The following is a 19,973-nucleotide window of genomic DNA, read 5'->3' on the forward strand; positions in this document are numbered from 1 at the left end:
AATAAGAATGTTGCAATCAGCTGAACCATTTTATTCTGAAAGAGTTTGGTAATCAACGTTCATAATCTACTGATCGGAAAACTATGGTTCCACAGGTAAAAGAAATCTATTCATGATGGAACCCGATTCATTAACAAAACATGTTACATTCAACTGATCAATATTCAAAAGAAAGCATCCAATGTGTATTAATGAAACCTCACTTCGCTGAAGTGGCTTTATTGGTAGTGTGCCTGACTCAAATTCGACAAAATATTTTTCTTGGGAGAATTTTCCTAGTTGAGGTTAGGTAGATTTTCGAGTTGACTCTACTTCGGGTCTACGATAATCATGTTGACTCCTAGATAGCTTGGGAGGTGTTAACATAGTTTAATGGCCACAGATGTCGATCTCGTTGGCACGAAACCAATTTAAATTTTTTTCCTCCAAGCAATGATACTTCATCACACTAATAGGTTTATTGTAAAAAAATCCTGACTTGTATGTTCCTTTCTATTCACGGTAATGCATGGAGTCTAATAATAGGACTTCATTTGGCAGTCACTCAGTGTTGAATAATCCCTACAACAACGAAAGCCTCCATATACATTTCAATTGAGAAATTACATTGTGATTATCATAAATATTTCATATGATAAAAACTGCTCCATTTCGTTTCTTTGTTATTATATCTTCTGTTTTTTATATTTCAGAGTTGTTAGCAGCGCAGGTAGATATCCAGAGAAAAGAGTTGTTGGTACTTCCTGGCCAAAATGCTACTTTCTTGTGTCGGGTTAGTGTCCCGCTACAGTACTGCAGGATAGAACTCCCAGGGTCAAGAAACTTCAATTTGAATAAACAGGCATCTCCAAGTAGTGAGGTACGTCATATACTCGTGAATATCTTTAGGAATATTTCACCAAATTCCTTAATATAGGATATTCACGTTAAGAAGAGAATGACGTCAGAAATGATAAGTTGTCAACATGTGCACTATTTCGAACTTTCAAATTTTTTTGTACTGTTGATTTGTTTTATTGCTATTAACCTTACTTACTTACTTACTTAGTTGAAATACAATTGGAGTGACACTTCACCTATTTTTTCATAATAAGTAATGAAAAAGAAAATATTTTATTTAAATTCGTTTAATTTTATATATTTTTTAATTTTTCCGATTCGGCAGTGTCTGAAATGTGACTATCAGTTGAGCAACTTACAAAATTAAATTTTACTAGTTTCATTGCTATTGAACGCATTTTATTGGGAATTTTAACGGTGTTATGTCGGGTATACAAAATTACCAAAAATGACGTCATTCTCTTCTTAATGTGAATATCCTATAATGGTTATATTTCATTTCGGGTATGCCTTTTGGTATCAATTTCAACATTCGTTTTGTTTTATTCGTCTCGAACGTTTGTCAAAACTATTTGGAAATGTTATACCCATAAAATTTACGATCGATTCGCAGAGGCTTGATATAATATGAGAATATATTTTTATAACTATAAATTTGAGATATTTTCTCGTGTATACAACACATGTTATATTTCAACTACATATTTAGAACCGACCTTTAACAAGCTATTATTCAGTTTATATTGGGTCTACTGTCACCGCAAACTAACCTTTTTTTTTTGTTTTTTTTAAAAGCTACATTTTTATCTAGGAATGGTTTTCTATGAAATACTTACTTTTTTGAATAGTTTATGGGTTAAAAAAATGGGCACTTCCAACCGCGAATCACTCGAAAAGTATTGATATTTATAAAATACTTTACATAACAAAAGTTGGTTGAAATTATTCAATCTATGTATGTTCATTCTTCACTCCCGAGAAATAATGGCATACATCATCAGGGCGAAACTCAAACTCGAAGTTCTAAATTCAAACTCGGGACTCCGACTCAAATTTGAAATGCTGACTTTGAACTCAACTGGAAATTTTGAATTCAAACTTGAAATTTGAACTCAAAATTCTAACTAAAAACTCGGAATTTCGACTCAAACTTGAAATGCTGACTTGAAACACAACTCGAAATTTTGAATTCGAACTCGGAATTCTGGCTTTGAACTCAAAGTTCTGACATTAAATTTGGAATTCCTTCTTTCAACTCAAAATTCTGACTTTGAAAAACTGTGAATTCTTACTTCAAATTCTGAATTCCGACTTCCAATTTTAAATTTTGACTCACGATTCTGAACTCGGAATATGAACTTTGAACTCGAAATTTCGAATTTCACCTCTAAATTCCTAAATTGAAGTCAGAATAACGTGAGATCAATATGAATTCGATCAGATTAGGTTCGGATAAGTTATAAAAAAATACAACTAATTAATACAGTTCATTGTATGATTTTCAGTATAAATTTATAGTGAAAATCTTACAATAAACTGTATTAATTAGTTTTAATATGGATTTTCGTCAAGTATCGGCAACTTCAATTCAATTATAAAAAATTATGTTATAATTTAGTATTCAAATTCGGAATTTCGACTTTAAACTCAGAATTATGATTTCAAACTTTCGAAACTAACTTTGAACTCAAAATTCTTAGTTTAACGTCGAAATTCCCAGTTTGAAGTCGGAATAACGTGAGAACAATATGAATTCGATCTGTTAAAGTGGTTAGGTGGGAATGGATTATCAAAAATAACTCAAAACTCGGAATTATGATTTCAAACTCGGCATACCAATTTTGAACTAGAAATTCTTAGTTTAACCTCGAAATTCCGAGTTTGAAGTCGGAATAATGTGAGAATAATATGAATTCGAGCAGTTGAGTTGATAGAGGGATATGGGTTATAAAGAATAACGTCATAAATTCGAATATAAACTTGGAATTCTGATTTCTAACTTGAAATTCTGACTAAAAACTAGGAATTATGAATTTAAATTCGGAATTCTGGTTTTAAACTCGAAGTTACGACTTTAAATTTTAAATTCCTTCTTTAAACTCAAAATTCCGACTTTGAACAACTAGGAATTCTTACTTCAAACTCTGAATTCCGACTAATTTTAAATTTTAACTTTGAACTTACGATTCTGAACTCGGAATATGAACTTTAAACTCGAAATCATGAAACATTACGTCATAATTTATCATTCAAACTCGGAATTTCGACTTTGAACTCAGAATTATGATTTCAAATTCTCAATACTAACTTTGAACTCGAAATTCTTAGATTAACTTTGAAATTCTGAGTTTGAAGTCGGAATAACGTAAGATCAATATGAATTCGATCAGTTAAAGTGATTAGGTGGGGATGGGTTATAAAGAATAACGTCATAATTTTGAAATAAACTTGGAATTCTGATTTCTTACTTGAAATTCTAACTGAAAACTAGGAATCATGAATTTAAACTCGGCATACCAATTTTGAACTTGAAACTCCTAGTTTAACCTCAAATTTCCGAGTTTGAAGTTGAAATAACCTGAGATCAATATGAATTTGCTAGGATTAGGTTAGGTGATTAGGTTGGTATGGGTTTGAAAAAATAAGGTCATACTTTCTATTTCAAACTCTGAATTTTTATTTCAGAACCGGAATTCCTAATTCATAATCGGAATTCCAAGTTCAAAGTCGGAATTCAGATTTCAAATCGGAGTTTTGAATTTGAAGTAGGAATTACTGATTTGAAATCTGAATTCCGACTCTTAATTACAGATTCCGGTTCTTAAATATAAATTCCGAGTTTAGAATTAGAAATTATGACCTCATTTTTTCAAACGTATCCCAACCTAATCACTTAACCTAATCCTATCAAATTCATATTAATATCACGTTATTCTGAATTGATTCTCGAAATTTCAAGGTTGAACTCGGAATTTCAAGTTTGAATTTGTTATTCAGAGTTTGACATCATAATTCAGAGTTTCAAGTCAGAATTTCAAGTTCAAAATCAGAATTCCGAGTTTACATTCGAAATTATGACGTTTTTCACAACCCATCCCCTAACTAATCGAGTTCATATTGATCTCACGTTAATTCCACTCCAAATTCGGAATTTAGAGGTTGAACTAGTGTTTTAAATCATAATTCCGAGTTTACAGTAAGAATTTTAAGTTTGAGTCGGAATTCCGAGTTCAAAGTTAGAATTCCAAGCTGATCAAACCCGGAATTTTGAGTTTGAAGTTGGAATTCAGAGCCAAAAGTCGGAATTTCAAGTTTAAAATTCAATTTAGGATTTCCGAGTTCAAAATCGGAATTTCGAATTTGAAGTCGGAATTCCTTGTTCAAAGTCTGAATTTAAAGACAAATTGAATTTAAAAATAGTGTCGTTTCTATGCTTCCGTACTTTTCAGATTCCCCAATCGGCCGGACGGCCGGCCAATTGGGGAATCGGCCGATATGCCAATCGAGCCGAGCTATATATGGAATATGATTTGATTTTCTAACGCTTCGTGTTTCCAACAAAAGTTTAATTTGGTTTTACTCTTCCTATGACTACCGACATATGACTGCCATTGCGAATAGTTCCTGCAGTAGCTCTACTTATTTTTCAGATTGCTTATTATGGAGAAGGGTTGGATGCAGGTCAATGTGGATTTACGATCCAGAGAGTAGACGACAGAGATAATGGAAACGTCAAGTGTACACTTGGAATCCCTAGCGAGCCCACGGAATCTGTAGGGATCATGCAGCTTATTGTTGCAAGTAAGTAAAAAGTGATTTATTTATAAATTTTTTGGTGTCTGAAACCCTTGTATGAATGGTACAACGTTATTGAAGTTTAATTTTTGTTCGGACAAAACCACAACAAAACTGCAACTGTTTCGATGTCGACAAGACAAAAACTTGTTGAAATAAGACTTTGTGTTGCGGGCGGCTGTTTACAGATATTATGAATAAGTACAATGTGAAATAAAAGTTAAACTTAAATTCAATGGTATTCTCCCCTTTTTTCTTCTCTAAATATCAGAATGAAACCGGAAATTTTTGATAATTTCGTACACACAGATAATAAAGTTCACAGATAATAAAGTTCATAAAATATTAGTGATTATAACATTATCAAATATGTAATGATTGTGTAATTTTAGTATACGTTTTTATTGAATCAGTAATAATAAATTTGTTATTTACAGAAGCGCCAAAAACTCCCGAACTGGATATAAGCAGGGGAACTGATTCATTGAGAGTATATAAAGTCAACGACGTCCTAGAAGCATCTTGTATTGTTAGAGATGGTCGACCTGTAGCAAATATCAGCTGGTTTTTAGGTATATTATGTGATACATTCAAAATTGTTCCGTATTCAAATTGTTCCGTTTTAGATGATGAACCAATAAACGAGAGTATCTTGAAAATGCCAACGGTGGTAGAAATGGCTAAGGAAAATTTACAGTCTAAGCTGCAGAACCTGACCAAAGTTCTTCAACCCACAGATAATGGTCGATCCCTTAAATGTGTTGCTTTCCATCCGGCTTATCCAGGCGGTCGTCAAGAAACCAAGAGACAATTAGATGTGAAATGTAAGTGATTTGTGGTTTATTTTCAGCATAAACCTATATAGTTATTCACAACAAAATGAAAAGAATTCCTGACCTTCTGCATTTTTTCTTAAATTCAAAATGTCAATCAATAGGCAACTGCATCTGCAGAAAAGCTGAAACTCCCCGAAATGTAGTTACCAGTCAGAAAGTAGATTCCTAGCATAAACTTTTATAGTTACCACAACGAAAAATAAAATTTCTAACCTCCCGTGTATGATCTTTTGTCAGTCAGTGACTAATAATTATCTTCACAAAAATTGAATGGAACTGATATGAAAATCCAAAAACTTGCTGAAGTCAGTTTGCTGCTATACACTAGACTTCTCAAGCAGGACCATTGAAAGTTGTCGATCAGTAAAATCAGTCTTGCTTGAAGAAACTATTCCTTTCATAGTGAGAATAAAAGAACTGTAGTACTAAATTTTCAGAACACAAAATGAAAATTCGTGAGAGAGTATTTAATGAATGGAGTGACATTTGTACTTTTGCAAGAAATTTCAAATTTTCATTCGGATAAATCAGAATGTTAGCAATCGGGGTTAAATTTCATTATATACTTTATTATCTGAAGAAAAAATCTTGTTGACAAAGCTAGTAAATAAATATAAAATAAATACATAAATGTCCTATGAATATAAAAATATAATGTATACACTAAACTAAGGTATAAAAAACAGCAAACAATGCTCAAACTGTATCAGGATCTACTTACTACTCCAAATTCCTTTAATTATTTATCTGTATTGATTGATATCAATATTTGTCTCTTTTAGTTATCACACCATTGTGAAATAAGGAGTAATTGATCAGAGAGTTGCAAGGGATAGGTAATTTCAAATTGTTTTGTATGCTCTGACGAGTTGTATAGTGATAGGTGGTAACCTCAAGTTTCACCAGCCGTTTTTAATAAACCACACCATCTCCAGAATGAAAAGAGCTACAACCGTCAAAAATTTTTATCTCCAAACAATTGCCTTCATGAGTCACGAGGTTTAGCTTTACACAAATAATCAAGTATCGTGTAGTTCTCTTCTGTAATACAAATACAGACTCCAGCAAATTAAGACTACACACACCCCAAAAAGGTATACCGTATCTCGTACCTTAAGTGAGACTCTACCAAAGCGTGATATGTTGTTTTCGTAGTATAAACTCCAGTTCTCCAGCAATAACTCTCACTGCATAACAACCGGTGCAAATTTTGCTTTTCATCTTTCTGATGTGAGTGTCAAATTTCAGTCCACCATATATGTACAATATGCTCACGAAATCGTTAATATACAATAAGAACAAAATGGGCCCGAGAACCGATCGCTGTGGTACACCAGTATTTATTTCAACACTTTTTGTAGATTTAGTTGTTTTTATAATCTGACTGCGACCTTTGAGATTGTTTTTTATGCATGCATGCATGCATGCTGTTTCTGAAAGAAACAGCATGCATCTAATGAGCAGAAACATCCCGAATGCAAATATGAATATGATGAAAATGTGAACGTACCTGCACCTGAAACATTTTATGTAGAAAAAGAAAACAAACCAATAAGACAAATGATTGAATATAGGAACGTAATATTTTCAGAAAGAAAGCAAAAATCTAGAGTACGAATCAAATATATTTCTACCTAAAAAATCAATGACTACAAATGTATGGAAACTGACTCCATTCAACTCAACAACGGTACAGAAGGTAGAAACGGTACGACTACAAAAAACAAACGACTGATCTATGTTCAACAAAAACTTACAAATCGGGATTCCAATATACAAGGTGGACCAAGTGTAATAATGAATAAGACTGCCGCTAAAATTATGAAAATTCAAACTCAAAGTAAGGTTGATGGAATTATAAACTCAACAGATGGAAGAAGCATATCTAGTAATCCAACAATTGTCACTGAAAAAAAAGAGTTTTTAAAAGTGACTTCACTTCGGTAAAACATTGGAAACGTAAAACAAAGAGAGTTGGAAATGGTGAAGGTAATGAGGATCATAGGGAAAATGATTTATTTGGTTATTTGTTTATGAAGTTCCAGATAGTGTCAGGGAAAAAACCATGAAAAACTATTAAAAACATACAAAATCTGAAAACTTTTGTTCAAAAACTGAATACTCAGAATTCCAGATTGAGTAACCAATCTTTCAAGATTGGCATCAATCTACTACTGCATGGTGGCCAAAATTTATTTACTTCAGTCGTTTCGATTTTAGAAAAGGGCAATATTTTCCTGATTCCAGCTTCTCATTCCAAACTAAGGAATCAAATATAACACCGATGCATATAAACATAAAAAGTAATTCTACCGAAAAACTACTAACTCTAAATTTTTACTATATAAAGATATTCTAAGAATCTTGTCTATTACTGAATAATGACTGGACAACATACATTTTACGGAGTAAAAAAGAAAAAGGAAGTGTTCGTTCAAATAAATATACAATCAATAATAAAAAAGAGTGTCAATAATTGCTAAGGAGAATCACTAAATTTGATGAAACTCTTGAAGAAATATTTTACTTACATCGTCAATAAAACTACTTCGAAACCTGGATGAAGAAATCCAAGCCTATGGAATTAATGGCTAAGTTTAAAAAGCGGTATCTGTTTATATTTCAGAATCATGTTTGATTTATGAGTCTTTCATGTTGGGCTTATTTCCTGACATTAATAGGAATGCAAAGTAGTTCCTATAATTATTAAAATGATAATTTACGAAGTAATTTGAAAAACTGTAGATTGCCTAAATACATGGGAATGGAGAACTAAATAAAGTCATTTGACATGTTACTATCAAAACAAAATGAGCCGTGAACTAAGCTGGGAGGCTCATATTATTAGCAGGGTGTCTTCAAAAGTGAGTACGCACTAGAAAAAAACTTCAACTCTCTTCTTCCAGATCTTTATTAAAGAAACGTGGGAAACTTTTAACGAAAAGAAGAAAGAAACTTCTAACAAAGATTTAAAGATCATACACGGATCAAATATCGAAAATGTTGTTGAAATTGATGAAGAAAATCATGTGATAGTCACAGCCCTCAATATTAATATTAGGATATCCCGCCTGGTAAATTTAAATTTCTCGTATGAATAACATGGAAAAGCTTGAGTTCAGAATTCGATAACTCTTTTATGGTTCATCAAAAAGGCTAGACCAAATCATTTTCTTGTATAAAATTGAACGCTATACAAAAATGCTCTCTTATAATTTTAAATTGACGCGATTCGAAGTTATCCAACTTCGGTCGGTAGCCGGGCGGTTCGACGTGGGTGCTTTATTAACTTAGTCAATCACCGATGGTTCAAGCCCCAGGCTGAACGCTCGATTTTCCCTTACTATCGTCCAACCCGTGTTAGGAATCACACGTTAAAATGTAAGACATCGTTGGTCCTTAGCTCGCACAAGTTTCGACTTCTGAGGGTTGTCGTTCATAGGGGTGCGATAGCTGGTTAACGGAAAAAACATATTTTAAACATATTTTAATTTATAATATTTTCTCATTTTTTCACAGTTTTTTGACGAAACTATCAAGTTTACCAAAAAAATTTGTCAAATTTCGCAAATTTCCCAACATTTTTATATTCTGAATTTTTTTGATTTCACAGATTCTTTTATTTAACTGTCAACTTTCTAATACTACCCGTATATTCTTTTTTCAATAACTATAATTTTTTTTTCAATTGAAAATTATTTTTATCTTTTATTCATTTGATTTTATAATTTCATAATATATATTTCGAATTTAGAATATAAAAAATTTAAAACATTTGAGAATTTTTTGATGAACTTTTCGTCAAAAAATTGGAAAAAAGGAGAAATTATTATAAATTATATTTTAAAGTTAAATAACTCCGAAACATGTCGGTTTATCAAAAAATTATGAAATTTACCAAGCGGGATATTTTAATATTAATATTGAGGGCTTTGGCTTTGACAGGATTTTTTTTTTAGCATTTCCAACAATATTTTCGATATATTTATGAAGAAAAAATAGTCGATTTTTTCAATCAGTCTATTGCAGATACAAATTGGAAGAAAAATGTACACTCACCGTACTCATTGGGTCAAAACACAAGTTGTCCATTTGGATGATTCAGAAATTGATTACTGTTGAAAGTGTTTCATTGAAAGAAGAATTTTTTCTGAAAATCGAGATAGGTTCCATAGACTCGGAATATTTTATGACGATTGTTTAAATATATGAAAGTAACCTTGGTCTGTATACCGGGTGTCAACGAATCTATTAGACAAGTCATAATTTCTAGACTATCAGGAGAATTGAAATGAGATTTGGTATAGTTGAATGGTATGTGGAGAGGAATGTTTTCACATATTTTTCACTTTCCGGTCACTTCCGGTTTCAGCGGAAATGGCTCCGGTTCTGAATTTTTAAATGGAACACCCTGTATATTGTAACATTTTTGGATTTCTGAGACAATTCTGGATCAGAAACTGACATTTCAGGAAGTTTTTCAGCCTACTTGATTTTTTCAGAGTCACTTTTAAAATTGCATCTAGGTGGCCATGATCGGACGTAAACTAATCTATGGACCTCAGGTGATATCAGAAAATTGCAATAGCGGAGTTTTAGTGACTAGTGTGTTGAATATGAATGAGACAAGTTTACAAAATAACATTTTCGTGTCTAACTATTATTTTTCAAATGGCGACCATTTTTTAAAAAGCAATTTCCGAAAAAAGGATTTTTTGACGAATCTAACGTTACTAATTTATTTGCGATTGGATCAACAAATTTAACTAATAATTTCAGCGATGCACTTAGATTTTTTGCAATATCCTAAGTTCTTGAAAATTCCACTATAGTAAATTTTCAAAGTGCATCCCTCCTTGTTCAAGACACATTTCAGCTCGTTCAATTGTTTCTCTCAACACGTTTTGTAACATTTGAGGCGATATACTTCTAAATGCCTGTTGAATCCTTTCTTCTAAGATTTCGAGAGTGGCTGGGGCTGTTGCATAGTAGACCCTTTCTTTTACATATCCCCAAATGAAGAAATCTAACACAGTCAGATCCGGTGAGCGGGCAGGCCACCGTACTGGACCGTTGGTTGCAATAACTCTATTATTAAAATGCTCTATTAAAAAATCAAGTACGTCTCCGCTATTATGGGGTGGTGCTCCATCTTGCTGGAAGTAAATTTGCCGTAAAACTTCTAAAGGCATATCATTAAGATGATCCTCGATTTCATTTTGAAGAAAACCCAAGTATCTAACCCCTATTAACTGACCTTGAAACAATATTGGACCAATTATTCTGTTTCCAACGATACTAGCCCAGACATTGACGCCAAACCTTTCTTGAAAATTGCCCTCTCTCATTGCATGTTGATTTTGTTAGGCCCAGCACCGACAATTCTGCTTATTAAACATGCCATTATTTGTAAACCGTGATTCGTCGGAAAATAGAATGAAGTTGATAAAGTTTGGGTTAACTCTATGATTTTGAAGCAACCAATCACAAAATACTACTCTTCTATTGCCGTCGTCAGCATACAAATGTTGATGTAACTGATATTTAAATGCTCGATATCCGTGCTTTTTCAGTATTTTTCTTGCTGATTCGTGACTTATCTGCATTTCTCTACTAATTTCTTTTAAAGAAACCGTTTTGTCAACTTTTACCATAGCAAGAACGTTAATCTCAGTCTCCTCATTTATGACAAACCTCTGTTCTGCGTCTCGATTTCCCTCTTGCCTAAAACGACTCTCAACATAGGGAAAATACTGATGAGATGGGTGTTGCCGATTGGGATATCTCTGAGCATACAACTCAGCAGCTTTCCTTGAATTTCTGTGGCATTCTCCAAACAATAACAACATATCCACTTTTTCACTTTGAGTATACATTATTTCGACGAAAAATTAAACTAAAATTAACGAAAATCAAGAGAAACTTCTACTTTCTGCTCATAAAGCTTATGTCACTGTCATAACCTAGGTGAGCGTTTTGTTCTCCAAAGTGGACTTGATGGAAATAACCGCAAAATATTATGCATCATTCCTATCCATGGCACTCTTGACAAAAGTAAATGAATTTGTATCGAGTATTTTCCTCAGTAATATTTAATTTATGTTCTTATTTGTAATCCAATCGCAAATAAATTAGTATCGTTAGATTTGTCAAAAAATCCTTTTTTCGGAAAGTGCTTGTCAAAAAATGGTCGCCATTTGAAAAATAATAGTTAGACACGAAAATGTTATTTTGTAAACTTGTCTCATTCATATTCAACACACTAGTCACTAAAACTCCGCTATTGCAATTTTCTGATATCACCTGAGGTCCATAGATTAGTTTACGTCCGATCATGGCCACCTAGATGCAATTTTAAAAGTGACTCTGAAAAAATCAAGTAGGCTGAAAAACTTCCGGAAATGTCAGTTTCTGATCCAGAATTGTCTTAGAAATCCAAAAATGTTACAATATACAGGGTGTTCCATTTAAAAATTCAGAACCGGAGCCATTTCCGCTGAAACCGGAAGTGACCGGAAAGTGAAAAATATGTGAAAACTCTCCTCTCCACATACCATTTATCTGTACCAAATCTCGTTTTGATACACCTAATAGTCTAGAAGTTATGACTTGTCTAATAGATTCGTTGACACCCGGTATAATGATGAAAAACGGCATCATTCCTAATGCTCGAATGAAAAGTATAGCTAAAGAAAACATCCCAATTTGAATGCAGCATAATGAGCTCTGAAATGGTAGAAAACAATTTGTCCCGTAAAAACGATTCACTACATAAGTAACGTCTAATGAACAAATAACTACTCTCTACTAGAGGTTTTCCTTGAAAAAATTACATCAATGTACCTTCTACAAACCTATCAGTCTTATAATGAATCGTGAATCAATATTCCGGAGATATGATCAATCAGACACCAGTTTGTCTTTACAAAACCCCATTTCCAGGATGTAATTGAACGGCTTCGCCTCAAAGGAATGGGTGGAGACTTATGAATCGGCGGACCTCTAATTTTACAACGTTTCTCAAATCAACTGTTAACGAAATATAACCAATATCCATTGCAGAAATGACTAAAAAACAGAAAGCAAACCAAGAATACACTCTGTCTATCAGGAGTACCATCCCATTACCTGTTTCATCAGATATTACATCAGATATTAACTACATCAGATATTAACTCTGCCAACCACCAATTGCCATAATCTATATTTCAAAGAAAAATGTGTATTTGTACTTATGTAAATATGTGCTGTACATTTAGTTGTTGTGTTAGTGCCTATTGAAATAATTTTTTCTATCATTATTTTGAAGTTTATCCCTGTTATAAACATTATCGTTTTTTGGGATTAATAAAGATCGTTTTATTATTATATTGTCATAGTAATACTGATTTCTTACATATAATCCCGACCTGATTTGATTGATTTCAAATCAAAATTAGTCCGCTTTGTTTACTCACTATGTACTGTAGCAAATATCCATCAATCATCATGGAATTAAATTGCATAATTTATTATCTTCATATTCAGTTACTGGTGATGCCTACACCTGGAATGACCCTATGAATTTCCTTTCTTTTGTTCCTATAGAAAACATAAATTTCTCAACTGACAGCTGAGTCTCACCCTTTTTGACCTCCACTATCCATTATCAGAAAGCCGGAACTCCCTCCAGCTGAGAATTGCAAAATTGATTTATTTTTAGGAAAAAGGCACTCCCTTCGAATTGATATCTATTTATTCCAATACTCCATACAGTTCTAGATATTTTGATTTGAATTGAAGTGTGTGAATCATCGTCAGGCCACGATATGAAAATCTCATCAGGAACACGATTCATTGGCCTGTGTGTATTTGAATATCTTTCTGAAATGTTCAAATACATAACCATAGAATTCAATCACATAGCTGACGAATCCATTGATTATATCTATTCAGGTTTCTTGATTCAAGTGAATGTGAAGGCTATTCCTATGAAGTAATAATTGTAAAAACAATGGATAGCATTCAAAATCTCAAAAAGAGATGAAAACAGAAATAGAAAATAATGTATTATATTGGAAACTTAGAAATGAAAAATAATTTAAAGCGGGTAGCTTAATTTTAGTTTCACTGTTACTTTTAAATTTCACTCACCTTCTTTTTTAAAGTGTATCTAGAATTTTTCAATTTTTTTTTGTATTGAGCTTCGCTTTTTTCGGTTTGTCTTTAGTTTCCTCAATTACGTCCTTTATGCAGACCCAGGACAGAGATATCAATCTGCCTAGGAACCTTTGCGACTGTATTTCAGGAGAAAATTTACGCTATTGAATTGTGTGCGGAGAGATTGGAAGAATCCAACCTTATACACAAGTCAATAAAAATATTCTTGGGGAACAGCTAATTTATCAATAATAAATCCTCTCAAGAGACTGCAAAATAAAATAATAAAATGTATATTCAAATTACCATATCATGAACCTACATCAAATTTATATATACCACGTGATCTTTTAGATATTCAGTGTATTTTATCAATAGAAAATTTGTTGTTTCATTCATTCTGTTAGAAAAAATCACAAACATTCGAATTTGGAATTCAATCAAATAAATACTGTCCATGACTATAATACAAGACAAGCAAAAAAACTACTAGTTAAATCAAATCGTTCAAAATTTGGGGAGAAATCAATATTTCATTTAGGAGTTAAAATATATAATAATCTTCCAGAGAAACTAAAAATGAATCAAAAATTAAAATTCAAATCGGAATTGAAAAAGTTTCTGCTTTCTTCCTCTAATTGAAATTCTGATCTTCATATTACATTTTTTTGTTTTTAATTACCATTATAATTCATTTTTTTTTAGTTTTGCTTATATGCGCACTCAGTATTTTTGACCATTTAATAAATTTTGTTGTAAGTTACATTCGTTTAATAATCACCCGTCAACTTTTTTTTCCCTAAAGCGATCTAAAAAAAATTATTGCCATTTTTAAAAATATCCCTAGACTTTTCTGATGTGTGTATATATGTATATTTGTGTTTGTATTTATGTGTTTATGTGCTGTATATGTAACTGATATTTAATATTGAAATAATTTATTTAATCATTATTTTAAATTTTATCCCTGTTATAAACAATCTCGTTTCTTGGAATTAATGAAGATCTTTATTACTATTATTATTAGTCAAACGGAGTTGGAAGCTCTTGGTTCCTACCGAGCAACATCAAAATTGATAGCAAATTGGTAACAGACTGTCTCTGGTCTGGATTCCCGGCCATACTGGCCTGAAAGGCAATGAGGCTGCTGACTCACTTGCAAAGGAGGGTGCTGCAAGCAGCTTCATCGGACCAGAACCCGTCATTGGCATCGCTTTAGGCTTTGCCAAACGAATATTGAACACCTGGATGGCAAGAAGATTTTTGGACTTCTGGCAGAATCTTCCAGGATTGGTTCACTCCAATGCGTTTATTCATCCTTCGAAGCTTCATACCAAACAGTTGTTGGACTACAGTAGGGATGAACTACGATGTCTAATAGGCCTTCTTACAGGTCACTGTCATTTGAATCATCATATGCAGAGACTCGGACTGTCGGAAGACAGTGTGTGTCGCCTTTGTTTGGAAAATGATGAAACAGCAGAGAGCACATACTTTGTGCCTGCCCTGCTGTGGACCGAATCAGGTTTTTAGACCTGAAAGACCACTCACCATACAAACTAATCGGCTTCGTTAAGAAGCTGGGTTTATTTAGTCGAGTGTGAATAGGTGTGAGCCACAATAAACCCTTGCGGGTTGTGGTGGAGGGTGGTCCTTTATTCATCTCATTAGTTATTTGAATTTATTTGAAATACTTTGTGACCTAACTTGTAATACAAAGTTACTGCAAGTTTTGACTCCGACTTCTCTTGTTTCTGAGTACTTGTCATGCACTGTTTGGAACCTTTGGTGTAAAACGAATATTACTGGAGTTTTATCCCAAGAACAAAACGTTATTCTCAACACCTCGTTATGTGTTTAAATCATCAAGTGATAATCTTCAAGAGGAAGATCTTTTTCTTTAATCTTCCTCTTGAAGATGATCACTTGGTGATCGAAACACGTGTCAAGTTGTTAAAAATGATGGTTTGGTGTTGGGTCTAAACTCCAGTAATAATCATTTGTTCCTATGTAGACAAGTGGTAGTGGATCAGTTTCATAGGTTGTTTTCAATGGTCGTCATTTTGTCATAGATTAGTTTATTGTGGTGGATAAAAGAAATTCAAACTTTTACGAAGCATGATTATTGTTTTTCAGAATTCATTCACCTTAGGTCGGTAATTGCAATTTTTTTTACATTTTTGACAAAATCTCGAAAGGGTTTATGCATTCTAGACACTTTTTGAAGGTAGTTATTAACAATCAACAATGAATGCTGAATTTGAAAAAATCTTTCAAGATATACTTTCCTTGTTTCTAGTAATGTTCTCATCAAAAAGTTGACATGAACGTTATTATATTTCATATGCTTTTAAAAATGTTGATTTCAACTAATTTTATGATTCTTTAAAAGCATCAGGATTGTATCAAATGAAGTTCATTTGTTTACTTGGTAACTGCCTGATTAATTCATTTCTTCCAAGAACTCGGAAGTTACGATTTTTCTACCACTTTTGCCTACGGGTCAATTTTTAGAAGTTTGTCATATATTTCTGGACATTATTTGAATTGTTAATGAATTATGTTTCCCTTTGTTGCATTGCCTATGTCTAAGCTACAGCCCTGAATCAGTGTCCAGGGAGTTACCCTGAACCCTTACTCTGGTAAAGTAGTTCTTCAATAATTTTATCAAAGGGTTCCTTATTCAAGGTTCAGCACAGCTGGTTCAGATGTAGGGGATAATCTATGTGTAGCTCACACATCAAATGTTCGGTTTCATGAGTATTCTGGCACTCAATAGTCGTTTACTTTTTTACGGCAATCCCAGTCTAGTCAAAAGTATACTCTGGTGTGAACATGTTAAATATTTTGAAATCTGAACCGGTTGATCAAATTCAGTCTGATAGAGAAAGTAAAATTGCAAAATCAATTAAGCAAAAAGTTAAAGATAATGAAGTGATTTTTACAAGAGCAGATAAAGGTCGAACGGTTATTGCATTAAATAAAAAGGACTACATAGGAAAAACTCTAGATTTCCTTAATTCAGGAAGCTACGAGATTCTGAGGAAGGATCCGACAACTATGTACCAGAAAAAGGTTAAGGAAACTCTCAAAACAATAGAATTGGTTATGAATGGAAAGGATAAATGTAGAGCATTGATCATGAATCCACAACCACCAAAACTGTATTCTCTTATTAAATTACATAAAACCAATTTTCCGAATAGACCAGTGGTATCGTTCCTAACGGCACCTACCGTTAAAATCTCAGAAATCCTGATTAAATTGATTCAAACCTATACCAATTTCAAGCCTAAATTTAGTATAAATAATTCTTATCAATTAGTGGATAATATTAAAGACGTAATCCTCCCAGATAACTCAAAATTAATATCGTTCGATGTCCAAAATTTATTTCCCAGTATCCCGCCAACTGAAACAATTGGACTAGTGGAGTGTCTCTTAGACAAAAACCACGTGAATCCACTGATAAAACAAGAGATTGTTGATTTACTCACCATTTGTGTGTCTCAAAATTATTTCCAGTTTGACAGAGAATTCTTTTCATGCAATGAAGGACTAATAATGGGGAATCCTTTGAGTCCCTTACTGGCGGAAATTTTCATGGATAACATAGAGTATAAAATCCATAATAATCAGTTAGCCAACAATTTTTTGTACTGGTACAGATACGTAGATGATATCTTAGTATGTTTTACTGGTACAGATAGGCAATTAGGCAAATTCATTGAATGTGTCAATTCCATCCACCCGTCAATAAAATTCACCACTGAGAGGGAGGTAAATAATTCAATAAATTACCTGGACTCAACCATTACGAAAAATAACAATAAACATGAGTTTGCAATTTTCCACAAACCATCGTACACGGACATTATCATACATAATTCCTCCACACACCCGTACCAGCATAAAGTTGCTGCATCCAATAGTATGCTTCACAAATTATTGAATAGTCCACTGTCTGATAGGGATTTTCAGAAAGAGCTGAATTTGATCAAACAAATCGCGATTAATAACGGTTATAAGGTAGATTTGTAAGCTCCATTCTTTCCAAAAAACGACAAAAGCAAGCCATGGATCTGGTCTACCCATATTCAAGATGCGATAACGTTAGTTATAAGACATTGACATATGTGGGGGAACCAAACAGGAATATTGCCCGTTTTTTGAAGAAAGAAGGCGTAAACGTAGCTTATAGAACGAATAATAACCTAAGTAAATTTATTAAAAACAATAAGGACAAAACTTTGGTGTCGGATAGATCAGGAGTATATAAGCTGACTTGTGGCTCTTGTCCAAAACTGTATATTGGCCAAACAGGAAGAACATTTTTCCAATGAATTAAAGATCATAGGAGTAGTTTTGTAAATAGAAAGACCAATTCCACATTTGCAAACCATCTTGTAGCAGAAGGACATGAGTTCAATAATGGGTACGAGGTGTTACATTTAGAAGAGAAGAGTTTGAAACTTAATCTTCTAGAATGTTTAGAAATCAATAGATTCAGGAATTCGGGTAATTTACTGAATGATCAATTAGAACTCAATAACTCTCCGTTACTGAATATATTTTTTCAAATGTGAAAATGGAACATAAGTGCAGGTAATTTAATTCGTTAGAAACTCAGGTAAAATATCAGCTACTTAAAATTCAGGTAATTCGTTTACAGGTACTTTGATTTCAGGTACTCCATAAACTATATATATATATTTAGTATTGAATGTGTAGAATTAGTTGAAAGACACGCCAGATGAAGCCATTTTATGGCGAAACACGTGTTGCGTTTTTGTAAAACAATTTAGTGAAAATCTCACAATAAAGTGTTTTTGGAATACGTTTTTTAAATATTACTTATTTCACTCACTTGTTTCATGTTATGGTAGCCATACTAACTCGTATAATTTTGAAAATGAACATAATAATTTTTGGAAAATAATATCTGGCGTAATTCAAATGCATATATGCACTATATCAGAAATGTATTTATTATGTTCACTCAAAATTGCATATTACTAGTATTTATAGCAAAAAAATGTATACCTGAAAACTGATTATCTAAATCTTTGTTCAGTTGCCCCACTTCCGACCTACGAACCAATTGATAAATTTGGTTACCAAATTGGAAAAGTGGGACTCGTCAATGTTACCATCGAAGCGAATCCAAAACCACAAATTGAATGGACTATTGGGGGACAGAAAGTAAGGGAAGGATCTACGGACAACACAGGAAGGATTGAAGCAGAGGCAGTGAGGGAACTGGTAAGAGTTTTCTCATTTTTATTTTAAATAATTTTTTTGAGATTTTTTTCAATATGATATATTTCGATAAAATCAATACTATTCTATTTTTTATCAGTTTTTCCAGTTATATTCTTTGAAAAACAGAGTTGATATGGATTTGTATCTCGTAAATGAAATGGGAGTTTAAAGAATTTTTGGTTTTAAACTTCTTGATTTCAAAACTTTGCATAACACAAACCCTTAAAGTTAAATATCAATATTCCTTCTTTCGTTTGGTTGAAGCAATTTTGTATATTCGTGTTTACAAATTGAAAAGGAAATAGTATTTCTCAAAAGAGTATTTGTTTGCAGAAGGACTCTTGCGTGATTTTTCTCCTTCTCAAATCATCTTAACTTATTGAAAACAGTGATCTGTAAAAACGAATAATTTTTATACTCATGTTTTTATATTATAGGTATGTCTGCAATAGATAATGCTACTTTTCAAATCCAGTTTCAATTCATGCAATATTTTTCATAGTAATTCCTGGTTAATAAAATATTTTTTGTAATTTTTATACCTAACTCATTTGGTTATAATGGCATTATTGGCAAAAAAAACTGAACTTTTTCGCAAATCACACACTCTCAAATAGTGGCCCTTTAAAACTCTTTGGACGATAATTCCAACTGGTCCGCTCATGAAGATAAACTGTGCAAAAAACATCCAAATATACTATGTTCTGCGTCAACTCAAAAATTTTGCAAATATGGTCTCATAGAGTCCCATTTGAATCACCGTATCATTTTATGGGGTAATACTCCAAACTCAAAAAAGTCTTCATTATTCAAAAGCGGGCTATACGAGTCATAGCTAATGCAGGACATAGGGATCACTGCCGGCCGCTGTTTTCCGAGTAAGGAAAACATCGGCCGGCAGTGATCCCTATACATATACATATACCACTCACTACTACATATACATAAAAACAAAAATGCATACTAAACTAATGCGGAGTTTTATAACTACAATACCAGAAATAAAAATCTGCTTAAAAAACCAAGAAATCGTCTAAGTCAGCCAGAAACTCTGTTGATATTAGGATATATAACAAATTACCTGGCGAAATTAAAACCCCA

General features: G+C 32.8%; 1 protein-coding gene across 2 annotated transcripts in view; it reads left to right on the forward strand.

The window, feature by feature from the left end:
* Positions 1–616: 616 nt before the first annotated feature.
* Fas3 (Fasciclin 3) overlaps positions 617–19,973 on the forward strand; it is a 50,302-nt gene continuing 30,945 nt past the window's right edge. For both annotated transcript variants that reach the window (XM_074183589.1, XM_074183590.1), the window contains exons 1-5: positions 617–859; positions 4,491–4,641; positions 5,073–5,207; positions 5,262–5,459; positions 18,685–18,872. In XM_074183589.1, coding sequence (XP_074039690.1) covers positions 632–859; positions 4,491–4,641; positions 5,073–5,207; positions 5,262–5,459; positions 18,685–18,872 — 900 coding nt within the window. In that variant the 5' untranslated portion in view covers positions 617–631. The remainder of the gene's footprint in view (positions 860–4,490; positions 4,642–5,072; positions 5,208–5,261; positions 5,460–18,684; positions 18,873–19,973) is intronic.

The sequence above is a fragment of the Leptinotarsa decemlineata genome, unplaced genomic scaffold, assembly GCF_025532065.1.
Source record: "Leptinotarsa decemlineata unplaced genomic scaffold, Ldec_3_MD MMD2_tig00026340_RagTag_RagTag, whole genome shotgun sequence".
NCBI classification, from domain to species: domain Eukaryota; kingdom Metazoa; phylum Arthropoda; class Insecta; order Coleoptera; family Chrysomelidae; genus Leptinotarsa; species Leptinotarsa decemlineata.